The sequence below is a fragment of the Crotalus tigris genome, unplaced genomic scaffold (genome assembly GCF_016545835.1).
Source record: "Crotalus tigris isolate CLP2741 ecotype Arizona unplaced genomic scaffold, ASM1654583v1 scf7180000024340.7048381, whole genome shotgun sequence".
In the NCBI taxonomy this organism is placed as follows: Eukaryota; Metazoa; Chordata; class Lepidosauria; order Squamata; family Viperidae; genus Crotalus; species Crotalus tigris.
The window spans coordinates 3,645,213-3,664,962 of NW_024100510.1; the positions used below are offsets into that span (position 1 = coordinate 3,645,213).

The 19,750-nt window shown below is 36.8% G+C and overlaps 1 protein-coding gene across 2 annotated transcripts in view; it reads right to left on the reverse strand.

Annotated features, from left to right (window-relative positions):
* Positions 1-341: 341 nt before the first annotated feature.
* The window catches only part of KPNA3 (karyopherin subunit alpha 3), a 51,247-nt gene continuing 31,838 nt past the window's right edge, over positions 342-19,750 (reverse strand). For both annotated transcript variants that reach the window (XM_039326178.1, XM_039326177.1), the window contains exons 7-17: positions 16,492-16,577; positions 15,389-15,475; positions 14,881-15,050; positions 13,740-13,784; positions 12,879-13,010; positions 8,238-8,366; positions 7,217-7,321; positions 7,052-7,123; positions 6,798-6,960; positions 3,798-3,892; positions 342-3,037 (exon numbers count right to left, since the gene is read on the reverse strand). In XM_039326178.1, the coding sequence (XP_039182112.1) occupies positions 2,939-3,037; positions 3,798-3,892; positions 6,798-6,960; positions 7,052-7,123; positions 7,217-7,321; positions 8,238-8,366; positions 12,879-13,010; positions 13,740-13,784; positions 14,881-15,050; positions 15,389-15,475; positions 16,492-16,577 (1,183 nt within the window). In that variant the 3' untranslated portion in view covers positions 342-2,938. The remainder of the gene's footprint in view (positions 3,038-3,797; positions 3,893-6,797; positions 6,961-7,051; positions 7,124-7,216; positions 7,322-8,237; positions 8,367-12,878; positions 13,011-13,739; positions 13,785-14,880; positions 15,051-15,388; positions 15,476-16,491; positions 16,578-19,750) is intronic.

The following is a 19,750-nucleotide window of genomic DNA, read 5'->3' on the forward strand; positions in this document are numbered from 1 at the left end:
TATCTGCTATTGTCGTTCTAAAATCAACTCTGAGGCTTAAGTAATTTATAATGCATCTAGAAATATATCATCACATAATATATTTTGTTTCCATCAAGGGACTCATAATCTTAAGAAGGCACTGAGCAAAGATCTGGATCAAATATGAAGCTTCCTTTGTGATGAGCATGCAAAACTAATGCTCACTTCAATTACTGATTTAAAAAAAAGTTTAAAAGATCATATCAGGTCAATGAAGGCATCTTTTAACTCAAATACTGCATGGTCAAAGAAATGAAACCTTCAACAATCTAAACAGTGATGAATTTTCACTGTTTTCAAAATAAGATCTTCCATATTTATAATATTTGATAGCAGCTTTTTATTGGTTATAAAACCTAAGCCCATATACAAAATTAAGAACACATTTAGATGCCTCTGTTGAAGGAACAATTTACTCTGTTAACTGAGAGTTAAAAAAAATAAACACAATGCAATTTTAATACTTCTGAAAACTTAAAGGTGCAGCAATATACTTTAGCTTGAATATAAAGACCCCATTCCATGGCATAAATGGAAGAAACTCACATATGGGGTTAGAGATCGTATTGCCCATTCCCACTATCGACATCTCCTATCAAAAGCAGCTTTGGAGGGTCTCTGGCCCCTCTAGCACCACTCTCTGGGGACTGTAGATGGAAGGAGGTGGGAAAGAACAAGTGAAAATAAAAACAGCAATTCTCTCAACACAGTTTCAAGTAACTTCTGCTCTTGTGCAGCAGGATAATAAAACCCAAGCCTTCATCCCTTTTTAAAAAAATACAAAACAGTTGAATCTCTATCAAGAGCTGATAAGATGATAATGAACTGAGAGAAAGGCAAGTTATTGTTCTAAATTCATTTTCCTATGTTTATAAGTTGATGCACTGAGTGCAAGAAATAAAATCATTCTTCACAGTAGTGAAAAATCATCAGTCTTATTTTGAGTGAAGTATCTAAGACAAGAATATAGGCATAGAGGATACTGTTTACAAAGAGATTTGTTCACATTATTAACTGCATATCTGCTTTGAATTTCCCAAAATTGACAAAATCTAATTTTGATTTTCTTTTTACTTAGTTTTCAGCAAAACAGCACAATTTCAGGATTTTAGACTAATAATGTTAATAGGATACAGTTACCAAATTAATTTAATGTCTGGGTAAAGAAAAAAGGCACAATGAACTTCAACTCAATTTTATGTGCACAGGAGTTGAAAAGTTTGAGCCACCTTAAAGAGAAACTGATTTTAAAATTTATAAAATCTATAAATAGAGGCCAAAACACTGTATTAAAACAGATTATCTAGCAAGTAAAAATCTTGCACTTTAAAACACATACTTGTATCCTTTGCGATACAAGATCACTCTTTAAAGTGGCTCTACCTTGGCAGATATAGTAAAAGAATGAACACCTGCAATGTCTTGCTTAATTGTGGAAAAACAGCTGATCAACAAAGCTTTCTTCATGGCATCTGTCTGTATCTTCATCACAGTAAATACAACCCACATCCAATAACTACATTACTTTTACGTTTTGTATCCCTTCACATCAAGGCATTGGGAGCAAAGTACATCCAGTGAACAACAGCAACAATATCAGTTTGTCTGATAGCTTACACAGTTTAAATTTCAGCACTCCTAAATCCTCTGAAGAGCAAGGATGCATAATTTCCCCATTACTCCCAATTTACCAGCTCAAGTAAATCTCTTCATTGTGAGCTGTACATTTATGCTTATGCTGAATAGTAGCAGCTCCACAAAGCCTCACACAACTAGTATGTATTTTAACTATATGAATAAGTTTATAGACTATTTTTTCTATAACTCTTCCAATACTCCAAAAAGAAGCTATTATGGTGCTTCTAAAATAGTTGCTAGTTTGTTGCCAACCACATCATTGTAAGCACTGGTAAGTAAAAAAATAGTTTAAGACTAAATTACAGTAAACATGAAAGCTCCACAGTTTAAACCAATATAAATCAACATTATTCAGTTATAAATTTAAACCCAAAATATATTGACTACTGAAAGATGAAAGCAAGATTCTTGTCAACCAATGCTGATTTGGAATAGCTTTGTTACTTTAATGCTGGACTCTTGCTTTCAGCTTAAAACAAAAGTTCAAGTCCAAAGTAGGTGGTAGCTCAGGTAAAATACCATGCACAGCATTTCATTATTTCAAAAGAAGCAGGAACACACAGGCTGAAGAGTGGTCAAGTACAGCTTGCTGTTCTTAGAAATTAGGAATAATGGTCACCTTTTTATTAGTCCAAATGCAATGTTCATTCTTCAAGCCCAAGCTTCTAAGGCAGTAATGAACACAATTACTGATATATGTAGTCTGTTTTTAAACCAATTAATTACCAAGTTTTAAAGAAGTTTTTTTAAATGTCAGTATCACCAATGAAAATAATTTGACTTGCTTTTCCTTTATTTATCTTCCACATTAAATATATGAAAATATGTTTGTAGAGGACAACAGTTGAGGCTCAAAAAAATTAAAATAGACTGGGCCTCTCAGAAGTCTTCCAAAATCATACTAAAGAGTCTTGATCCATAGCACGCTATTTCCATAGAAAGCTATTCTTGTGTGGGAAGCCAATGTGCCATCACAAAAAGGTATTCTTAAAACCGTAGACTGCAGTTATCAGCTTGTGGCCTCACGGGAAAAGGAAAAAAAAACTCAGGGGAAAGGTAGCAGAGACTGTTAAAAAAAAATGAACAGTATACGAGATCATGCATATGCATTTACAGTCCATGTGACAGGTACTTTTGGCAACTGCAAAATGACTGATATACAACTTGCTTTTAGAAGCATCAGACAAAGGGGCATGTGCTTGGAGCCTGTTTTTCCAATGGTAGATATCTGGTTGTGTATTTTACCGATGCAGGGTAGACAAGCTGCATTGTCGTGAGCTTAAAAATTAAATTCTTTTGTTTGGAGATTGGCCGTTGGATCAAAATTGTAAGTACCTCCTTGTGTTGCTTCAGGAATGAGGCTGGGGTCCTCATCAATCTGCAAAGAAAGCACAGTCTGGAGTAGTTGTAATCTTCATTATACAAGTAATAACATTTGCTCATCTAATATCTGGTCCAACTTCACTCAGATCTGGGCATTACAGTGACAATCTATCTCTTCAAACATTAAGTGTTGAAATGTCCCCATAGCTTTTCAAAAGCTACAATGACAGTTTTCCCTTATGTTAAATAAGTAATTGTGTGAGATGTATGGAGGAAAAGGGTAAAGTGAGAAATAAAAAAGACAAGTTTTTTTTTAAAAAAACGACCCTATTTACTATTGCAAATATTCTTGCCCTATAAACTAGCAAGAAGGCTAAGATGCTATAAAGACAAGAACTATTTATCCTCTAGTAACAGGCTTACGCCCACTAGTAAGAAAGAGGTCTTCCAGCATTACGGGGAAAACAAGCAACTCTCTGTGCATGTCCAAGCTGATGCATCTGTTCCACAGTATCATTTAGGCATTTTAAAGTTTTTTCTTGAAAGACATGAAGAGGACAGGATCTGACTTGCAAACAGCAGTCATCTCACAATGGCTGGGATTTGAAATTCTCAGACATAAATTTTGCTTTTGTAAATGGCCAGATTACTTGCGCACTGAGTGCCCTAGCCTGAAGATGCAGTGTATGGAAAGTTAATATATCTTCAATGGGAATAAAAGGATTTGACTATAGTATAGAATATTATGCAAAACATTTATAATATTTTTATAATTATACTATTTTATAATATTCTGAAATGTCACAGGTACTTACATCATCACCAGAAAAATACTGATCTATTATCTCAAATGCTAGTTTATAAATGTCTTCATTCTCATGTTGTTGCAGTGCTTCTATTTTTTCTAAACCTAGCAAAGAAAATAAACATACAATTAGCTTTACCAATTATTATTTTTAAGACACTGGTTTTAGCATATGACCTAAGACAGATCAAATATTTTGAATGCAAGTGTGGGTATCCATAGTACAGTGGTGGCAAATCTATGGCACAGGTGCCAGAGGCGGCACTCAGTGCCCTCTCTGTGGGCACGCGCGCCGTTGCCCCAGTCCTAGGCCTTGAACTGGGTTTTATAAAACCTTTTCGCTTTAGGCCTCAGCCGCTGTGTGCAAAAAAAAAAAAAAAGATTCAGTCAATTTCAACTTCTTGCGGAAAAAAAAAAGATTTTGCAAAGTTGGAATTGATTGGTTGAACTTTTTAGTCCCACTCAGTCTGCTGTTACCACCGCAGCCACGCCCACCAAATGGGCCACACCCACCCGGCACCTGACGATGCATAAGTGTGTTTTGAGTTGCGGTTTGGGCACTCAGTCTTTAAAAGGTTTGCCATCACTGCCATAGTATCTTGCTGCTTTGGTCAAATGATGAAATGCTTTGGTCACACTGCAGGCCCATCTCTTTTGTGTATGCATATAGGCAACCTTGTGATACCTGAACAAATGAATATGGCTCATGGCATGACATTGCTTTTGTTATTTTGAACACCCCCCTCTCCATGCACACACACTTCAGACACTGTTGAAAGACAGGGGGTATGAGGCGCCTCTTCAATTTTTTAAAATAGCTTCATTTTTTTTTTTTTTTTGCCATGGTTGCTTCAACAAACTGCAGCTGCATGTGGGTGTAGCTAACAGATCCCAATTTCTATGAAGACTTAAAACAAAAATACTCTATACAGAGTTTATGAAATTTAGATATTTGGCTCTACTAATATGGCTAATATAAGGAATTGTGCTGAGATTTATGCATTCAGTAATTTTATTGATGAACAATGTGTATTTAAACAGTAGTGAAATTCAACTGGTCTGACCGTGATCTAAGATTGTTTAGGATTGCCCCTCAAATGAATAAAATCCATTTTAAAAAGGCAATGGTCAGACAAGAGAAATCCAAGTCCAAAGCAGGAATGGAATTTGAGAAAAAATATCAGACTGGACCCTGCCTAGTTTTCCTTAGGGCTCATTGGATCAGTGCAAATAGTGTGTGTGTGTGTGTGTGTGTGTGTGTGTGTGTGTGTGTGTGTACTTCAATGACCCCACATTTTTTCTCAGTCCAATCATATTACATTTTTATCTTTATTACTAAACAACCCATGATCTGTTGGGGAATTGTTTCAGAGATATTTCCTCACCTAAACAGAGAAACAGAATGATCACAGGTGGGCAAGAAAGTGGGATTGACTTCTGACTTCCTGCTGACTTCCAGATTCAGCCAGAGTTTCATTCCATACACCATTAACCTTGTGAACTCTCAAGTTTCCTCCTTCCGTTATATATTCAAAATGGGACAATATTTAATATTTATTTGCTACGTATATGTAGGGATGTGGGTCTATACATATGTTGTTCATAGTATGTTTAGATGTGTGTCATGTATGTGTTTCACTTTGAGAGCGGGCAACTAAATTTCATTTTTGATGTGTGCCATCGTGCCCACAGTATAAAAATGACAATAAAGGTTATCTTATCTTATCTTATCTTATCTTTTATCTTATCTTATCTGCTGCCCATCTCACTATCCAACACGATTCTGGGTGGCTTACAATGCCATACAATCATAAATAGAAAAGCTAACAGCAATTAAGTAAAGACTAAAAGCCAAGACAAATGGGTTTTTTCCCCCACCAATCACCTCCAACATAGTGTGCCCCAGGGTGCATGGGAGTATACAGGAGGTATTGCATGGGGGGGGGAGCAGTGCTGATCAGGGAGAATGTGTGAGGTTGTAGAAGAGGTGCTACACAGGTTGAGAAGGCTACACAGGTTGGACAGCAGCACAGGTCAGGGAGCACATGCACCAGAAAGGGTGCGCAGGGATTCCTTCCTCCCTTCCTTTTCTGCGGGCAGGTTAAATGGCTGATGCAGGGGGGGGGAGGGAGCAAGAGATTGAGAGAAACTCTAAAATTGGAAAATTATCATAGTATACTGAAAACGAAGATTATGTGACCACAGCAGCAGTGCAGCAGCAGCCAGTAGCCCTGAGGCAGCCACAACTCTTCCAAATTTCATTCCCTTGGGAGTCTTGGGTCCTGGATTTTGGATGCATTCTGTAAGTTAGCTCATTTGAAGTACCTTGGTTCAAGAACTATGATGCCCTATGATGCACCTTTTCACCCAGTTAAAGTCACAACACGACAAAGCTATATTCTGTACAATACACAGCACTTTTGAAAGGACCATTTATTTTTAAATGCAAAAAACAAAATGAGATCCTCTGGGATATTGTAGGCTTTTAACAGGAGTCTCTGAGGGCTACCTAGCATAGGCTTACCAAGATAAGCCAACATTTCCATATCACGTTTCCACATACAGTACTTTCTCATAAACTGGTCTATCTATGAGTCTTGCAGAAAAGGTGAGATACTAGTCTAGTCATCACCAAGACTGATGCTGTATTCTAAATTGAGAGGTGGAACAGAAACAATAAACAAAGATCTACTTTTTACAAATAACAATTGTATCTAGAATCTTAAATGCCTTTAGAACATACAGAACAATGAAGAAATGTCAGATATGCTGACATTTGAGAAATCCCTCAAGGATTTTCATTCTATTCTAGAGGATCCAAAAAATGATCTAACTATGGCATGCAAACAAAAAAACAGATTAAAATAAAAAAGTACATCCCTACTCTCCAGTCACAATATTTTCATCAGAATAACATTATCAATTAAATACCACAATAAGTCAATTATGACAGATGTGAGACTGCCGCTGGAAATGGGGTCAAAGTCCATCTTACCAAATGAAATCTTACCTCCACATTCTTCTATAATTTCTGCTATTGTGCTTGCCTCATCACCAGCCATTATTAGAATATTTTTTAGGCCATCCAGAACCACCTGCACTACTTGAGAATCTTTCACTGACAACAAGTTACAGAATGGTGGGATTACATTCTGCTGTACAAGATATTCAACCTGAGCAATGCAAAAGATATTTACAATTATTTGTAACATTAGATATAAATCATTCTAAAAATTCTGCATGAATTTCATAAGATGCACAAACCTGATCTTTTCTACCACTTATTGTTAAATTACTAATTGCCCAGGCAGCTTCTTTCTGAGTGCCAAAGTCACCCTAGACAATATAAAAATGATTTGCATTAGCAACATAACATCTTATCTTAGTTTAACTAAACATAAAAATAGGGAAATCTGGTATTTGACTGACCTTAGCCAATTGGTGAATTATCATAGGGATAAGTCCAGCATCAATTACAGCTTGAACCTGTTGCTGATTTCCTGCAGTAATATTGGATAAGAACCAAACAGCTTCCTACAATGAAAACAAAAGTTGCTTAAAATACTTGAAACTAACTTAGATGGATGAGTATGTCTTTGGAACTTGGAACTTCCATCACTTCCATCCGGGTGTATGATCTTTCCTAGCTTTAATTTTATTTTACTGTGAATTAGAAAATAAAATACAAAATATTTTAACAATATTCTGTGCTTTACATCTTTTTGCCTCACTTTATAATTACTACTTAATTATAAACACCTAGATAAAGTCTCCTAGCAGTTTAAAAGAGACAAGTGAAATTTCTCAGTTATCCTATGGGATTTCTCATACCAATACAGGTGAACCCACTATATCACTCTTACAAAGCTAAGTCCAAGAGACTACCATGAAAGCCACTGATATCTAGGAGTAGTTCTGCTTCTTTTTCTTAAGAGGACCAAGAGGATTTCATACCAAAGGAAAATTGAAATAGGTCTAAAAATAATCCTGGGGATTCTGCTTAGCAAACACCTGCCTTACCATCTTACCAAAAGGATATTCATAATTGGCTGAGACTGACAACTATACCTACGCTTCAAAGCTGCTTTTTAAGGAGTGAATGTATGATGGTTTGTTAGGACTTTCCTCTTAAAAAGAGGTATTAATCATTTGGATCCAGTAAATAAATCCCCTCTTACTAGATGTTTATTAATGAAGATTGAACTTATAATTTGTGAATATATAAATAGTACTTGTCTATTGCAATCCTTACACGGTTAATTTTTTACATTGTAAATACCATGTTTTCCCTTTCCATTAATCAAAAAGAGAAATTGACTAGAAGCACAATATTGTAACTACACTAAATGTGAAATCTTTGCACTTCTTTTAGCATTAGGAAAAGAAATATGTTAAATCTGTTACATTATAAAAAATGAAACAAGATTACCAAAAAAATTTGAGCACTCACCTTATTTATCTTCTCTTTAGGATGTGTCAAAAGATTTGGGAAATGGGAGAGGACATCACAGTTGAGAACAACTTGTGTCTGTTCATCAGTACCCGTTACTATATTGCCAACTGCTCTTAGTGCTGCAGTCTTTAATTTAAGAAATGATACAATTAACATTCTCTGTGCTTTAAAGGGTCTCTAGTTCATTCTTAGGACTAGTTCAAATGTACTGCAGGCATACAGGTTGAACACATATTGGACTACAAAGATATTCAAATATACATGACCTTCCTGAAGCTCGCAGACAAAGAACATTGACTGGCTCTATGCCCATACGAGAGCTGCCCCTCTCTTTCTTAAATGTTAGTTTTAGATCTGTTAGTAATCTACATCAATGCCAAATTCAAATCATATGCACAATGTCAAATCAATACAAGAACAGATTACTCAAGAAATCTGCTATTAAAATGCCTAGCTCCAGACTTTATGACAATGAAAGATGTGGTATTTAATTTCAAAACTTTCTACGTCCACAGGCATCTTACTGAACTGTGACAACTATTTACATGGAAGCTACAATTATTGACTCAGCATAGGTAGAAGTAATGGTGAAAGACCCCCAGCAATATAATTAAAGTAACAAATCCTACAATGAACTAAATAAAGTTCAAATTATTTTAGTGTGCTAGCACCAAGAAATATATATGTTTGTATTTATATTTTTTCGTCCAATAAATTACAATTCTTAGAAGTTTCAAAAATGCATGTTTAGAATAAAGAAGCTATTTTGGTACAAATTCAGAGAAGAAACTAACAAAGGAGCTTTGTGCAGGTAGTCCTCGAGTTACAACCACAATTGAGCTCCAAATTTATGTTGCTAAGTGAAACATTTGTTAAGTGAGTTTTGCCCCCATTTTACAACTTTTCTTGCCAAATTTTTTAAGTGAATCATTGCAGCTGTTAAGTTAGGAATACGGTGGTTAGGTGAATCTGCCTTCCCCATTGACTTTGCTTGTCAGAAGGTCTCAAAAGGGGATCCCAGGACATCAAACCCTCATAATTATGAAATAGTTATCAAGCATCCAAGTGTAAATCACATGACCATGGAGATGCTGCAATGGTCTGTGTGTAAAAAAATTGCCATAAGTCACATTTTTCAGTGCTGTTGTAACTTTGAACAGTCACTAAATGAACTGTTGTAAGTTGAGGATTACCTGTAATTTTATTGCAGTGTAAATTCAGTCCATTGTACTCATTTTGTCAACCTTAACAGCAGCCATTTTGGGATGTCTACTGTAATTTCTTTCAAAACCTAAAGAGATTGGATATCCACTATTTCTTTCAATTGATAAAGTTGCTAAACAAGCCTGCTCTGTGTTGGAATGGTTAAAAACATATAGCTTCCACAGCTTATAACAGGCATGTATATTTTTCCCCCAATTTCAGAAACCTTATTAAAATCTTAGCTAATTAATAACATTAATATGTATTTTTAAAAATCTGCAATAAACCAACAAATATTTATGGATGCAGTCTTTCAGTTATTTTGTGTACTCTATAAACATCATGGTACTCAAGTGATTCTGTTTCGCCTTAGTATAAAAATAACACTAAAATGCCATAGCACTTCTGTTGTTCAGAAATGGCAACTTATGTGCTTCTTACAACCCTGGCAAGTTCTCTCTCCTGCTACTATATTTCCCCCAAAATAAGACCTAACCAGAAAATAAACCCTAGCATGATTTTTTACATGTGCGCTTAATATAAGCCCTACCCCCAAAATAAGAACTAATTAAGAGCCTGCATGGTCGGCCAGCTGCATGCTCCGTCCCACAGTCTGGTTGCTTGCAGCTGCAACAAAGCAGGAGGCTGCGCAGTGCTCTGGTGCCACCGCCATGAGGTGAGGTGAGCAGGTGGCAAGGGGGTATGGAGCTACCCCACACCTGCGTACCTCAGTGCCCCTGCAGCCAGTCCACCCATGCCCTGCCACTTGCCTCACAGCGGTGGCACCTGAAGCAGCAGCCCCATCCAGCAGGAGAATGCACGACCAACCACTCTGTCCCACCGTCTGATTGCTCGTGGCCAGATAGGGTAGGAGGCCACGTGGTGCTTCAGTGCCATCACAAGGTGATGCAAGGCAGGTGGCAGGAGGTGGAGCTGCCCCACACCCACGCACTACAGGGCCCCCGAAGCCAGGCCACCCCCCGCCACCTGCCTTGCCTCATAGCAGCGGCACTCTCTCTCTGCATTATAACTGGGCTGGCAGTTTTGGCCACCTGGTCCCCTTTGTAGCGCTACCCACACAGTCATGGGAGAATTATACGGCCAGGGTGCTCCAAAGACTCCTCCTAGAGATGGTATGTGGAGAAAGATCTCCCACTTGCCACTGCTTCCTACCACCGGCCTCCAGAACTGCCACCATTGAAATCATAAAATACAGGCAATGAACAGAGAGCAGGCAGCCTGACATGACGCCGCAGGACTGAAGCGGCAAGCGGTGGAGGTGGCTGCCGCCGGGCAGGTGATCTGAGGGCAAGGCAAGGTGGGAGAACTGAAGAAAGCCTCTCCAGCACGGATGTGACTGATGTACAGTGGTGGTGGAGGCCTTTTGCTGTCACTCTCCCCTGGCTCCAAAACAGGAGAGGGGGACTGGGTAAGGAGATAGAGCCACCCCCGTCCATCCTCTGTAGCATGGCAGTCTGGCTTGGCAGGGGAGTGAAAGGGAAGCAGTGGTTGGGCATTTAGGTCATTGAACGGGTGGGGGAGGTTGCTGAGTGGGGAGTAAGTAGCCTGATGTGGGGACCCTAAGGTGTGTGGGTGCTGGGCGCATGGGGCAGCTCCAACCCACCACCTGCCTTGCCTCACCTCCTGGCGGCAGCAACAGTGCACCGCGTGGCCTCCTGTCCCATCGTGGCTGCGAGCAACCAGATGGTGTGATGGAATGGGCAGGCACCGGTGTGGCACATCTAGCGGGGGCCAGTCCAGCGGTAGCAGCATTCCCACTCATCTGCGCTGTGCGGGCTTTGCAGCCCCAGAGTACACTGGCCAAGGGGCTGGCGGGCTGCGGCTGGACACCTTCGGCCCCTGTGCGCTTGTCACCTCCCGTATATGGCAAATAAGAATCCGGTCTTATTTTCGGGGAAAACAGTATTTCTGCATTCTTGATCAGACTAAGAGACCCTCTAAATCAGTGGTTCTCAACCTTTCTAATGCCGTGACCCCATAATACAGTTCTCCATGTTGTGGTGACCCCCAAGTGGGTGTGGCCCCCAATAAGAGGGAGTAGGACAGCTAGGGAAAAGAGAAAAAAATGGTGGACAGTGTGGTTTGGTGACCCCCGTGAAATGGTCGTTCGACCCCAAATGGGGTCCCGACCCACAGGTTGAGAACCACTGCTCTAAATCTTAACCATTTATATAACAAGAATCTGAAATATTTTTGAAACTGACAGGAGTTACAGAAAGCACGTGAGGTATAGAGTTTATGAAACTACTACTACTGCTATTTTTTGAATTCTAAAATAAACTACATGAAAAGGAGTAGGAAACTACTAAGTATTATTGTTCTTATTGCAATACAGCGACTCCTCATTTAGTGACTGAATTCTTTCCCAACAATCTGATCCTTAAGCATAATAGTTGCTAAGTGAATGTGTGTATGTGTGTGTGTATGTGAGAGAGTGTGTGTGTGTGAGAGAGAGAGGGGGGAGAGGGACAGGGAGAGAGGGGGGGAAGAGAGAGAGAGAGAGAGAGAGAGAGAGAGAGAGAGAGAGAGAGAGAGAGAGAGAGAACCTGAGAATATCAATGATTGCTACTGTCTCATTCAGATAGTTTGCTCACATAGCTACACCAGCTACACTGACTCCAGCATGCATTGTTACCAGCACACAAAATTTGTTGTAAATGTATGAATTGGTCCCAAATGAATTTTTTATTATTGTTTATTATCATATTTGTGAATGGTTGCTAGTTGAGGTAATTACTAAACAAGGAATGACTATAATAATCTGCTAACAAGCTTTTATGGACATAACTTTGTACATTACCCTTCTTTCATTTGGAACAACCATACAGTTACTTAGTTTTGTGCCAACACAGTCCAAAAAATATGTAATATGCAATCAGAAAACACCTATGCCTTAAGAAATTCTTTTTGTCTAAAAAATGGAGTATGATTTTAATAAACATATATTAACCTGTAAGTTAAAAAAAGGTAGATATAAATCAGCATTAAATACTTTCTCAGCACCTGGCTGACCTTGATTTGGGCTGAGAACCTAAGCAGGGTTAAGCCTGATTAGCATTGGGATGAGAAACCACCAGGTCATCCCAGAGCAATAGTGATTACCCGAAAGTAAAAAACTATCCTGGAAGAAGACAGTGGCAAATACTGTCAGATTATTGCCATGAAACACTGCATGGATGTGTCCAATAGACAGCAGAAGTTGAGCTTGAGTCAAGAACATATGTATGCTTATTGAGGAAGTATATTCAAAACACTCTTCAGTTTTTATTTAATATATTTGCCTTTAAATAAGTGGATTTGACACACAAATCAACAAAGATGTTATACCCAACAAAGATGTCTGAATTTTTATCACTGATATAATAAAGACATTTTTATAATGCCATATCATATTGTACAATACTCAAAGCTTACCTGAACTTTTACTTCCTGATGGCTCAGCAAGGGGACTAAAAATGGTACTACACCTGAATCTATTACCATCTGTATTTGTTCATTCCCACCATCTGTGAGATAGGACAAAGCCCAAACAGTGTCCACAAGAATCTGTGCAAGAAGGACATGTTATATATTAATGTAAGACAGCAATTAACTTCTGAATCAGATTTTCTATGCACAAGAGCTTCGCATATATTACAGATTTTATATGTATTCTCTAAATTGCTTTCTATGGTTTTCTTTGTTGTTTTTTCCACTAATCGAGGAATATTAAAAAATTCTACCCCAAAATATTTGAAATAATGGCAATATTACTAACATTTAAAAGAAATCAAGCAAGGAGAAAATATTTAGCCCATCCACTGTAAATGTATTTCTCCTAATTGTTATTATTTTGATTCTTACTTTTGCATGTACCCACAGCTCAGTAATTCAAACACATGAGCACAAGATGAATTTCTGACATATAAGTATTGTATGAGCCAAACAAAAGCAATAGAAAACAGCATTTCCCATAGCAGGAACCAGCATAGCATCTATTTTATCTACAAGCCATTTGATTGCATCATAACTTCTATCATGCAAGAACCACTTATAGATCAGCAGCAGCAGAAAATGAACACATAAATAGAATCACATGCATTCCTGCTCTCACTATGAACAATGCAACTGATTTCCAGGTTAAGTGTCTACAAGTTGCAATACTTATGAAAAAGTAAACATGTTTCGTAAGTAATTTTTTATAGCAGCAATTTAGGCAAAATGTAAGTAATATAGCTATTCGCTTAATAAATAATAATCTCCAGGAGAAAGAATATTCTTTTAGGATATACTTACATTTATATCTGTATGGTATATTAGAACACACAAGGCTGGTAAAATCTGTTGAGAAAAGAGGATTATCAAAGGCCATTAATATTTGGAAAGCAAAAATACAATATACCTTTTATACATAGTACAGATAGTCCTTGACCTACCTACCTACCTACCTACCTCTCAAGCTTCCTCCTTCTGTTATATATTCAAGATGGACAATATTTAATATTTATTGCTACGTATATGTAGGGATGTGGGTCTATACATATGTTGTTCATAGTATGTTTAGGTGTGTGTCATGTATGTTTTTTACTTTGAGAGCGGGCAACTAAATTTCATTTTTGATGTGTGCCATTGTGCCCACAGTATAAAAATGACAATAAAGGTTATCTTATCTTATCTATTCATTTAGTGATCATTTGAAGTTACAATGGCACTGAAAAAAATTACTTATGACCATTTTTCACACTTACAACCTTTGCAGTATCCCCTTGGTCATGTGACCAAAGTTCAGATGCTTGGCAACTGACTCATATTTATGACGGCTGCAGTGTCCTGGGTCATGTGATCACTTTTTTGTGACCTTCTGACAAGCAAAGTCGGAAGATTAACTTAACTGTGTTACAACTTAACAACCGCAATGATTCACCTCTGGAAATAAAAGTCGTAAAATGGGGCAAAGTTCACTTAACAACTTTCTTGCTTAGCAATAGAAATATTGGGTTCAATTGTGGCCATAAGTAGGGGACTACCTATACAATCTCCAAAGTCCAAGCTAGTAAGGTTATTTTACCTACTGCAGTTAAAGGATATTTCTCAAGTAATATATAAACTATATAGCAATGGATTCAATTTTTAGAGTTTCCACACTACTATCTTAGGTCCAGACAGATCTGGATTCAAAGCTTGAAAATTTTCTCAAGTAATTGCAGTATTTCAGAGATTTCCCTGAATATGCCTTAAAGTCAGTATTTTCTTCACTAACAAAATTAGACTTGGAAGTCACAGCTGAATAAAATAGAAAGCAAATCTAATGAATTGCTAGTTATTGAAATGAGGCTCAGATGAATAAGCCTTAAGACAATATATCATATATTATGGGAAAAGGTGACTTGCAGTGCAGCTGAGCTGCAAAAGTACACACTGGTAGTTCTTTATTTACCTCCTGAACTGTCTCCATAGGTGGTGGGGGATCCTTATTCCTGCAGAGATTTACAATGACCCATGTGACGTTCCGGAGAAAAGTGATGGGAATGGAGGGATTGATGAAGGATAGAAGCGGTTTGACAACTCCAAGTGATATGACATAATCTCTACACTGAGGACCATCACCTACAGAAGCGAAAATTTAAAAAAAAATTATATTCATAATGGCAAATCCTTGGAATGTATGCAGTGACATGTATGTGCACTGATGTTCTGTGACAGAGCTTCTATGTTTCTCCATTAGAGACTGCTCAGCAAAAATCTAATTGCACAATTTTGCATTTATTTACTATAAGTTAAGCTAAATTCTTCAAAACATGTTTTCTTTAAATATGCTGCAGTAGTAAAAAACAAAAAAATTAAACTTGGAGAAACATAGTCTCATCAGATAATGCCAATGTATAAAATTAGAGTTTAAAGCATTCAATACCTATGAATTTATTTTTATAAATACCATTACTTACCAATAATATTCCCAAGGGCCCAAACAGCTTGTTCACAAACATTTTGATGCGGTGAATGGAGCAATCTTAAGAAGAGAGGTACTGCATCTGTAATAGAGGGATGCTTCAGTGAAATGTGATCTTCAAGACACACCTTGCATTTTGGTACTTAAACAGAAACAAAAATAACACAAAAGTAATAGTTGAAATTCATCTAATATTAACTGGGAACTAAATTCCATGCTATTTGAGGAGGAAAATGAGTGAATTTTTATAGTAAGATATAAGCTACATTAACCATCGAGAAATAATTCTTTGCTCTACAACCCAGGAAATTATGCTTTGCAAAAAAAAAGAAAGAAAAACCCACCCTTATTTATGGAGGATACTTTCCAAAATCCTCTCCTTGAAATGGACTGAAAGATAATATAAACATCTGCAACCTTCCTAGAGCAATAATTTCTGACTGACTATGCACTTCTTCATTTTCTGTTACTAGATGCAGAGGATGGGAATTGCACATTTAAAATATTTCAGTTTCCCCTAACCCAGGAGCTAATTTCAAGGTTATGTGAACATTTATTAATATTTGTATTTAGATTTTCTCTCTTGGTATAATATCAATCATTCATAATTAACATTTCTGCAAGGCATCAATGTCTAGGAGGTTATCTAGCTATCATTCTGGCTACTGCTATGGTTGGGAGTAGGATTTGGTTTTCCCAATCAGATCTAAACATTATGGGAGCAAAGATGAAGTAACACCATAATTGAGATATAAAGATATAGACAAGTTTGTATATAATGATGGAGGTCTTTAACATAATCAGATCTGCAATTATTTAAAACAGGCAGCAGCATCCCATTCCCCAAAGAAGTATTAATGACTCCATGGACCCACTAAATGGCACCTCCCAAGATGCCTTAATTAACCAGGAGGAACATGGATCGAAAACATAAATGGTTCAGTCCACAATTCGAAGGTTTCTTTCCATCAGAACCAATATGTCATGCGAAGATTATATACAGTATATGCCATTTAGGCACATAGAGAGGAAATTATATACATTTATTATATTGTTAAAAAATATTTCATTTCAATATTAAATATTTAAAACACTTACTAGACTGTACAACAGCTTGAGTCTGTAAAGAAGTGCCTGATGCTATGTTAGTCAAGGCCCAAGCAGCTTCAAACTGTAAGGAAGGACTGTTTATAAAAAGACAAAAATACAATATAGTAGCAATAACATCTACAAAATGCAACAAAGAGGTTCTCAGTTAATATGAAAGCATTAATTCACTACTTTATAATTAAATTTTAGTATATCCATTCCTTACAATATCACTGAAAAGCTGACCCATTTTAATGCACAAATGTTTATTTTGGCAGAACGTCAATGCATATTAAATTCCTGACATGATTTTTTTTGACAGCTGCATTTTTCCTTCCTGGATTTTCTAACAGTTTTCTAATAGTGAAAACTGTTGCAGCACTTTGGATGCAATCTGAATTATTCAATAATTGAGTATGATTCAAAAACTTCTTGATGGCCTTTAGCACAGCTGTGCACTAATGTATAGTACACAGATCATTTTGCACACTTGTAGTCTATTTGTCACAAAGGTGAGTTTTCTGTACATAACAAATTAAATCATCCTATCTTCTCTAAAAGTAACTTTTGTAACCCACTCCAGAGGATTAATAGATTTACATTTCAAAATACCCTCTGTCCTGGGGTGGGTAATCTTGAAAGCCGTGGACATTTTTTGAGAAAGTAAGAATGCATGGTAAGAATCAAAGTGGGGAGGGCTTGGATTTTCCATTGTTTCCCCTCAATTTTATCCCCTTTTGGAGGATGTTATTTTTTTTTTTATTGAAAATTTTTAGGTTTTACAAAAAGAAAAGATTCCCCTCCCCTACCCTCCCCCAATCTTCCCAGAGCTGAATACAGGCTTAATTAAAAAATTTTTTAAAGAATCTTGAAACACTTATAAACCATAAACAAATCTAAATACATTAATTAAACAAATTATAAAATAATTAACAATATATAAAAAAAATACAAGAAGAAAGAAAAGAAAAAACAGAAAAAGAAAAAATTAAAAAAAAAATAAAAGAAAATATCTAAGAAATATCTTAAACTTTAATTATAAATTATTCAAAAACTAAATAATATTTTTTTATATCCAACTTATATTGTATGAAATCTATCCATCTTTTCCATACCAGGAGATACTTCTCCTGCGATTGATCTTTCAAAAAAGCCGAAATCTTTGCCATTTCCGCCAAATAAGAAACTTTTAAAAACCATTCTTGCAATGTAGGCAAAGATTCCTTCTTCCAACATTGCCCTACTAACAACCTGGCCGCTGTAATTAAATTTAACATCAATATAATCTCTTTACTATCACAATCAGAAACAATACCTAACAAAAACAATTGTGGGGTAAATTTTATCCTTCTTCTGAAAATTCTTTGAATATTCCACCATATTTTAATCCAAAAAGCTTTTATATTTTTACATAACCACCAGATATGATAATAAGTAGCATCCAAACATCCACATCTCCAACATTTAGGCTGTAAGTCAGGATACATACGAGACATTTTTTGTGGATCAAGGTGCCATCTGTAAAACATTTTATAAAAGTTTTCCCTTAAATTTTGGGCTTGTGTAAATTTAACATTCCTCACCCAAATAATCTCCCAGGTATCTAATAAAACCGGTTCCTCAAAATTTTGTGCCCATTTAACCATACATTCTTTAACTAATTCTGCTTCTGAATCCAACTCTACTAACACCCCGTAAATTCTCTTAATGTGAGTTCGTCTTTGATCTTTTATTTGTTTTAACAAATTCTCATCTTCTCTAAGCAAACCCAAATTACGATCTATCTTCCACCTCTCTACTATTTGTCTATACTGAAACCATGAATAAATAATATTTTCTTGTGTTAAATCTTCCAGAGATTTTAATTGCCAATTTTTACCATCCCATCTAAGTAATTGTGCATAAGAAACACTATCCATCTTGACTCCTCTCCTTATCCCTTCTGTCGCATGCCATGGTATAGCGGAGGACGTTATTTTTGAAACTAAATTAAGCTTACTCTGTTTGCACTAAAGTTTTCATGTATTTCAAAATGAAGGTAACCTTGCTGCCTATTTGGGTCATTATGGCGGTATGGGACTCCCAGACAACAGCCACCACCACCACCAAAAGTGTATGAGTTTCATGAAGTTTTGGGATCTCAAGTTTACCAACCCTGTTTCACTGCATACAGGTGAAGTCAAGAGTTCAGTGCTGAAGCTGTTTTTCAAATTAATTGCTGTGCTCTACATGTAAGAATATAATACGAACCATGCTTAAAGCTCTATTTAAAATGACCTAAGTAGGAAGCCATCGCCACAAAATGTGATAGCAAATTCCCTGTCAGCTAACTGCACAATCTTAACTGTAATAAAGAAAAATGTCTTTCAGTGGAGGTGTTCCAGTCTTTTCAAATCTTCTGGTTGTTTGTCTTCTGATCCTGGCCTATAATATACTTTTCCTGGCCTATAATAGACTTTTAGAGATGTAACGATAAGAACTGTAAACAATATTCTAAATGGTTACATCTTACATAACTTATATAAAGGCATTACATAACCTTAATCCTGAAGATGGTGACGAGATCTTTAATAAGATCTTATCAGATAGACAGATTCAATTTGGAGAAGGCAGTCATGGAAATATCTAGGACCTGAGCCATGTAGGACTTTCAAAATGATGACCGGTACCTTAAGTTGCATTCAAAAGGTGGCAGCCAATGAAGCTCCCACAGTAGTGATGTTACATGGGGGAACTTTAGTGCATCATAATTACTTGGACTGCTGAATGATGCACCAGCTGAAGGTTCTGGATAATCTTCAAGACAGCCCCATGAACAGTACACTGCAATAATCTGCTGATGAGATGACAAGAGCATGAGTAACTTGACTGAGTGAGGCCTTATCTAGGAAAGGTCACAAAAAGCTGACAATATGTAATTGTGCATAAGCCGTTGCATCTTCCGGCTATTTAAGCAGGAACTGTAAGTTCAAAAGGACCCTAAAGTTGCAGACAATTCCATCTGGGTAGTGTTACTCTGTCCACTGTCAATGATAGCTGGATTTAGTCAGCTTCCAAATCCACAGCCATTCAAATTGGTAGAATTAAGTCTAAGCCTGTTTCATCTCATTCTTAAAATAAATTAAGTCACTTTAAACAATCTTGCTGAATGGTTATCCAGATACAATAAAAGTAAGATGTAAGTTTTCTTTGCTTCTTTATTGCCACGATATAGACTTGAACCTCTTAACCATGTTTGGTGACATTCATTAACCTAATTAAACTGGCT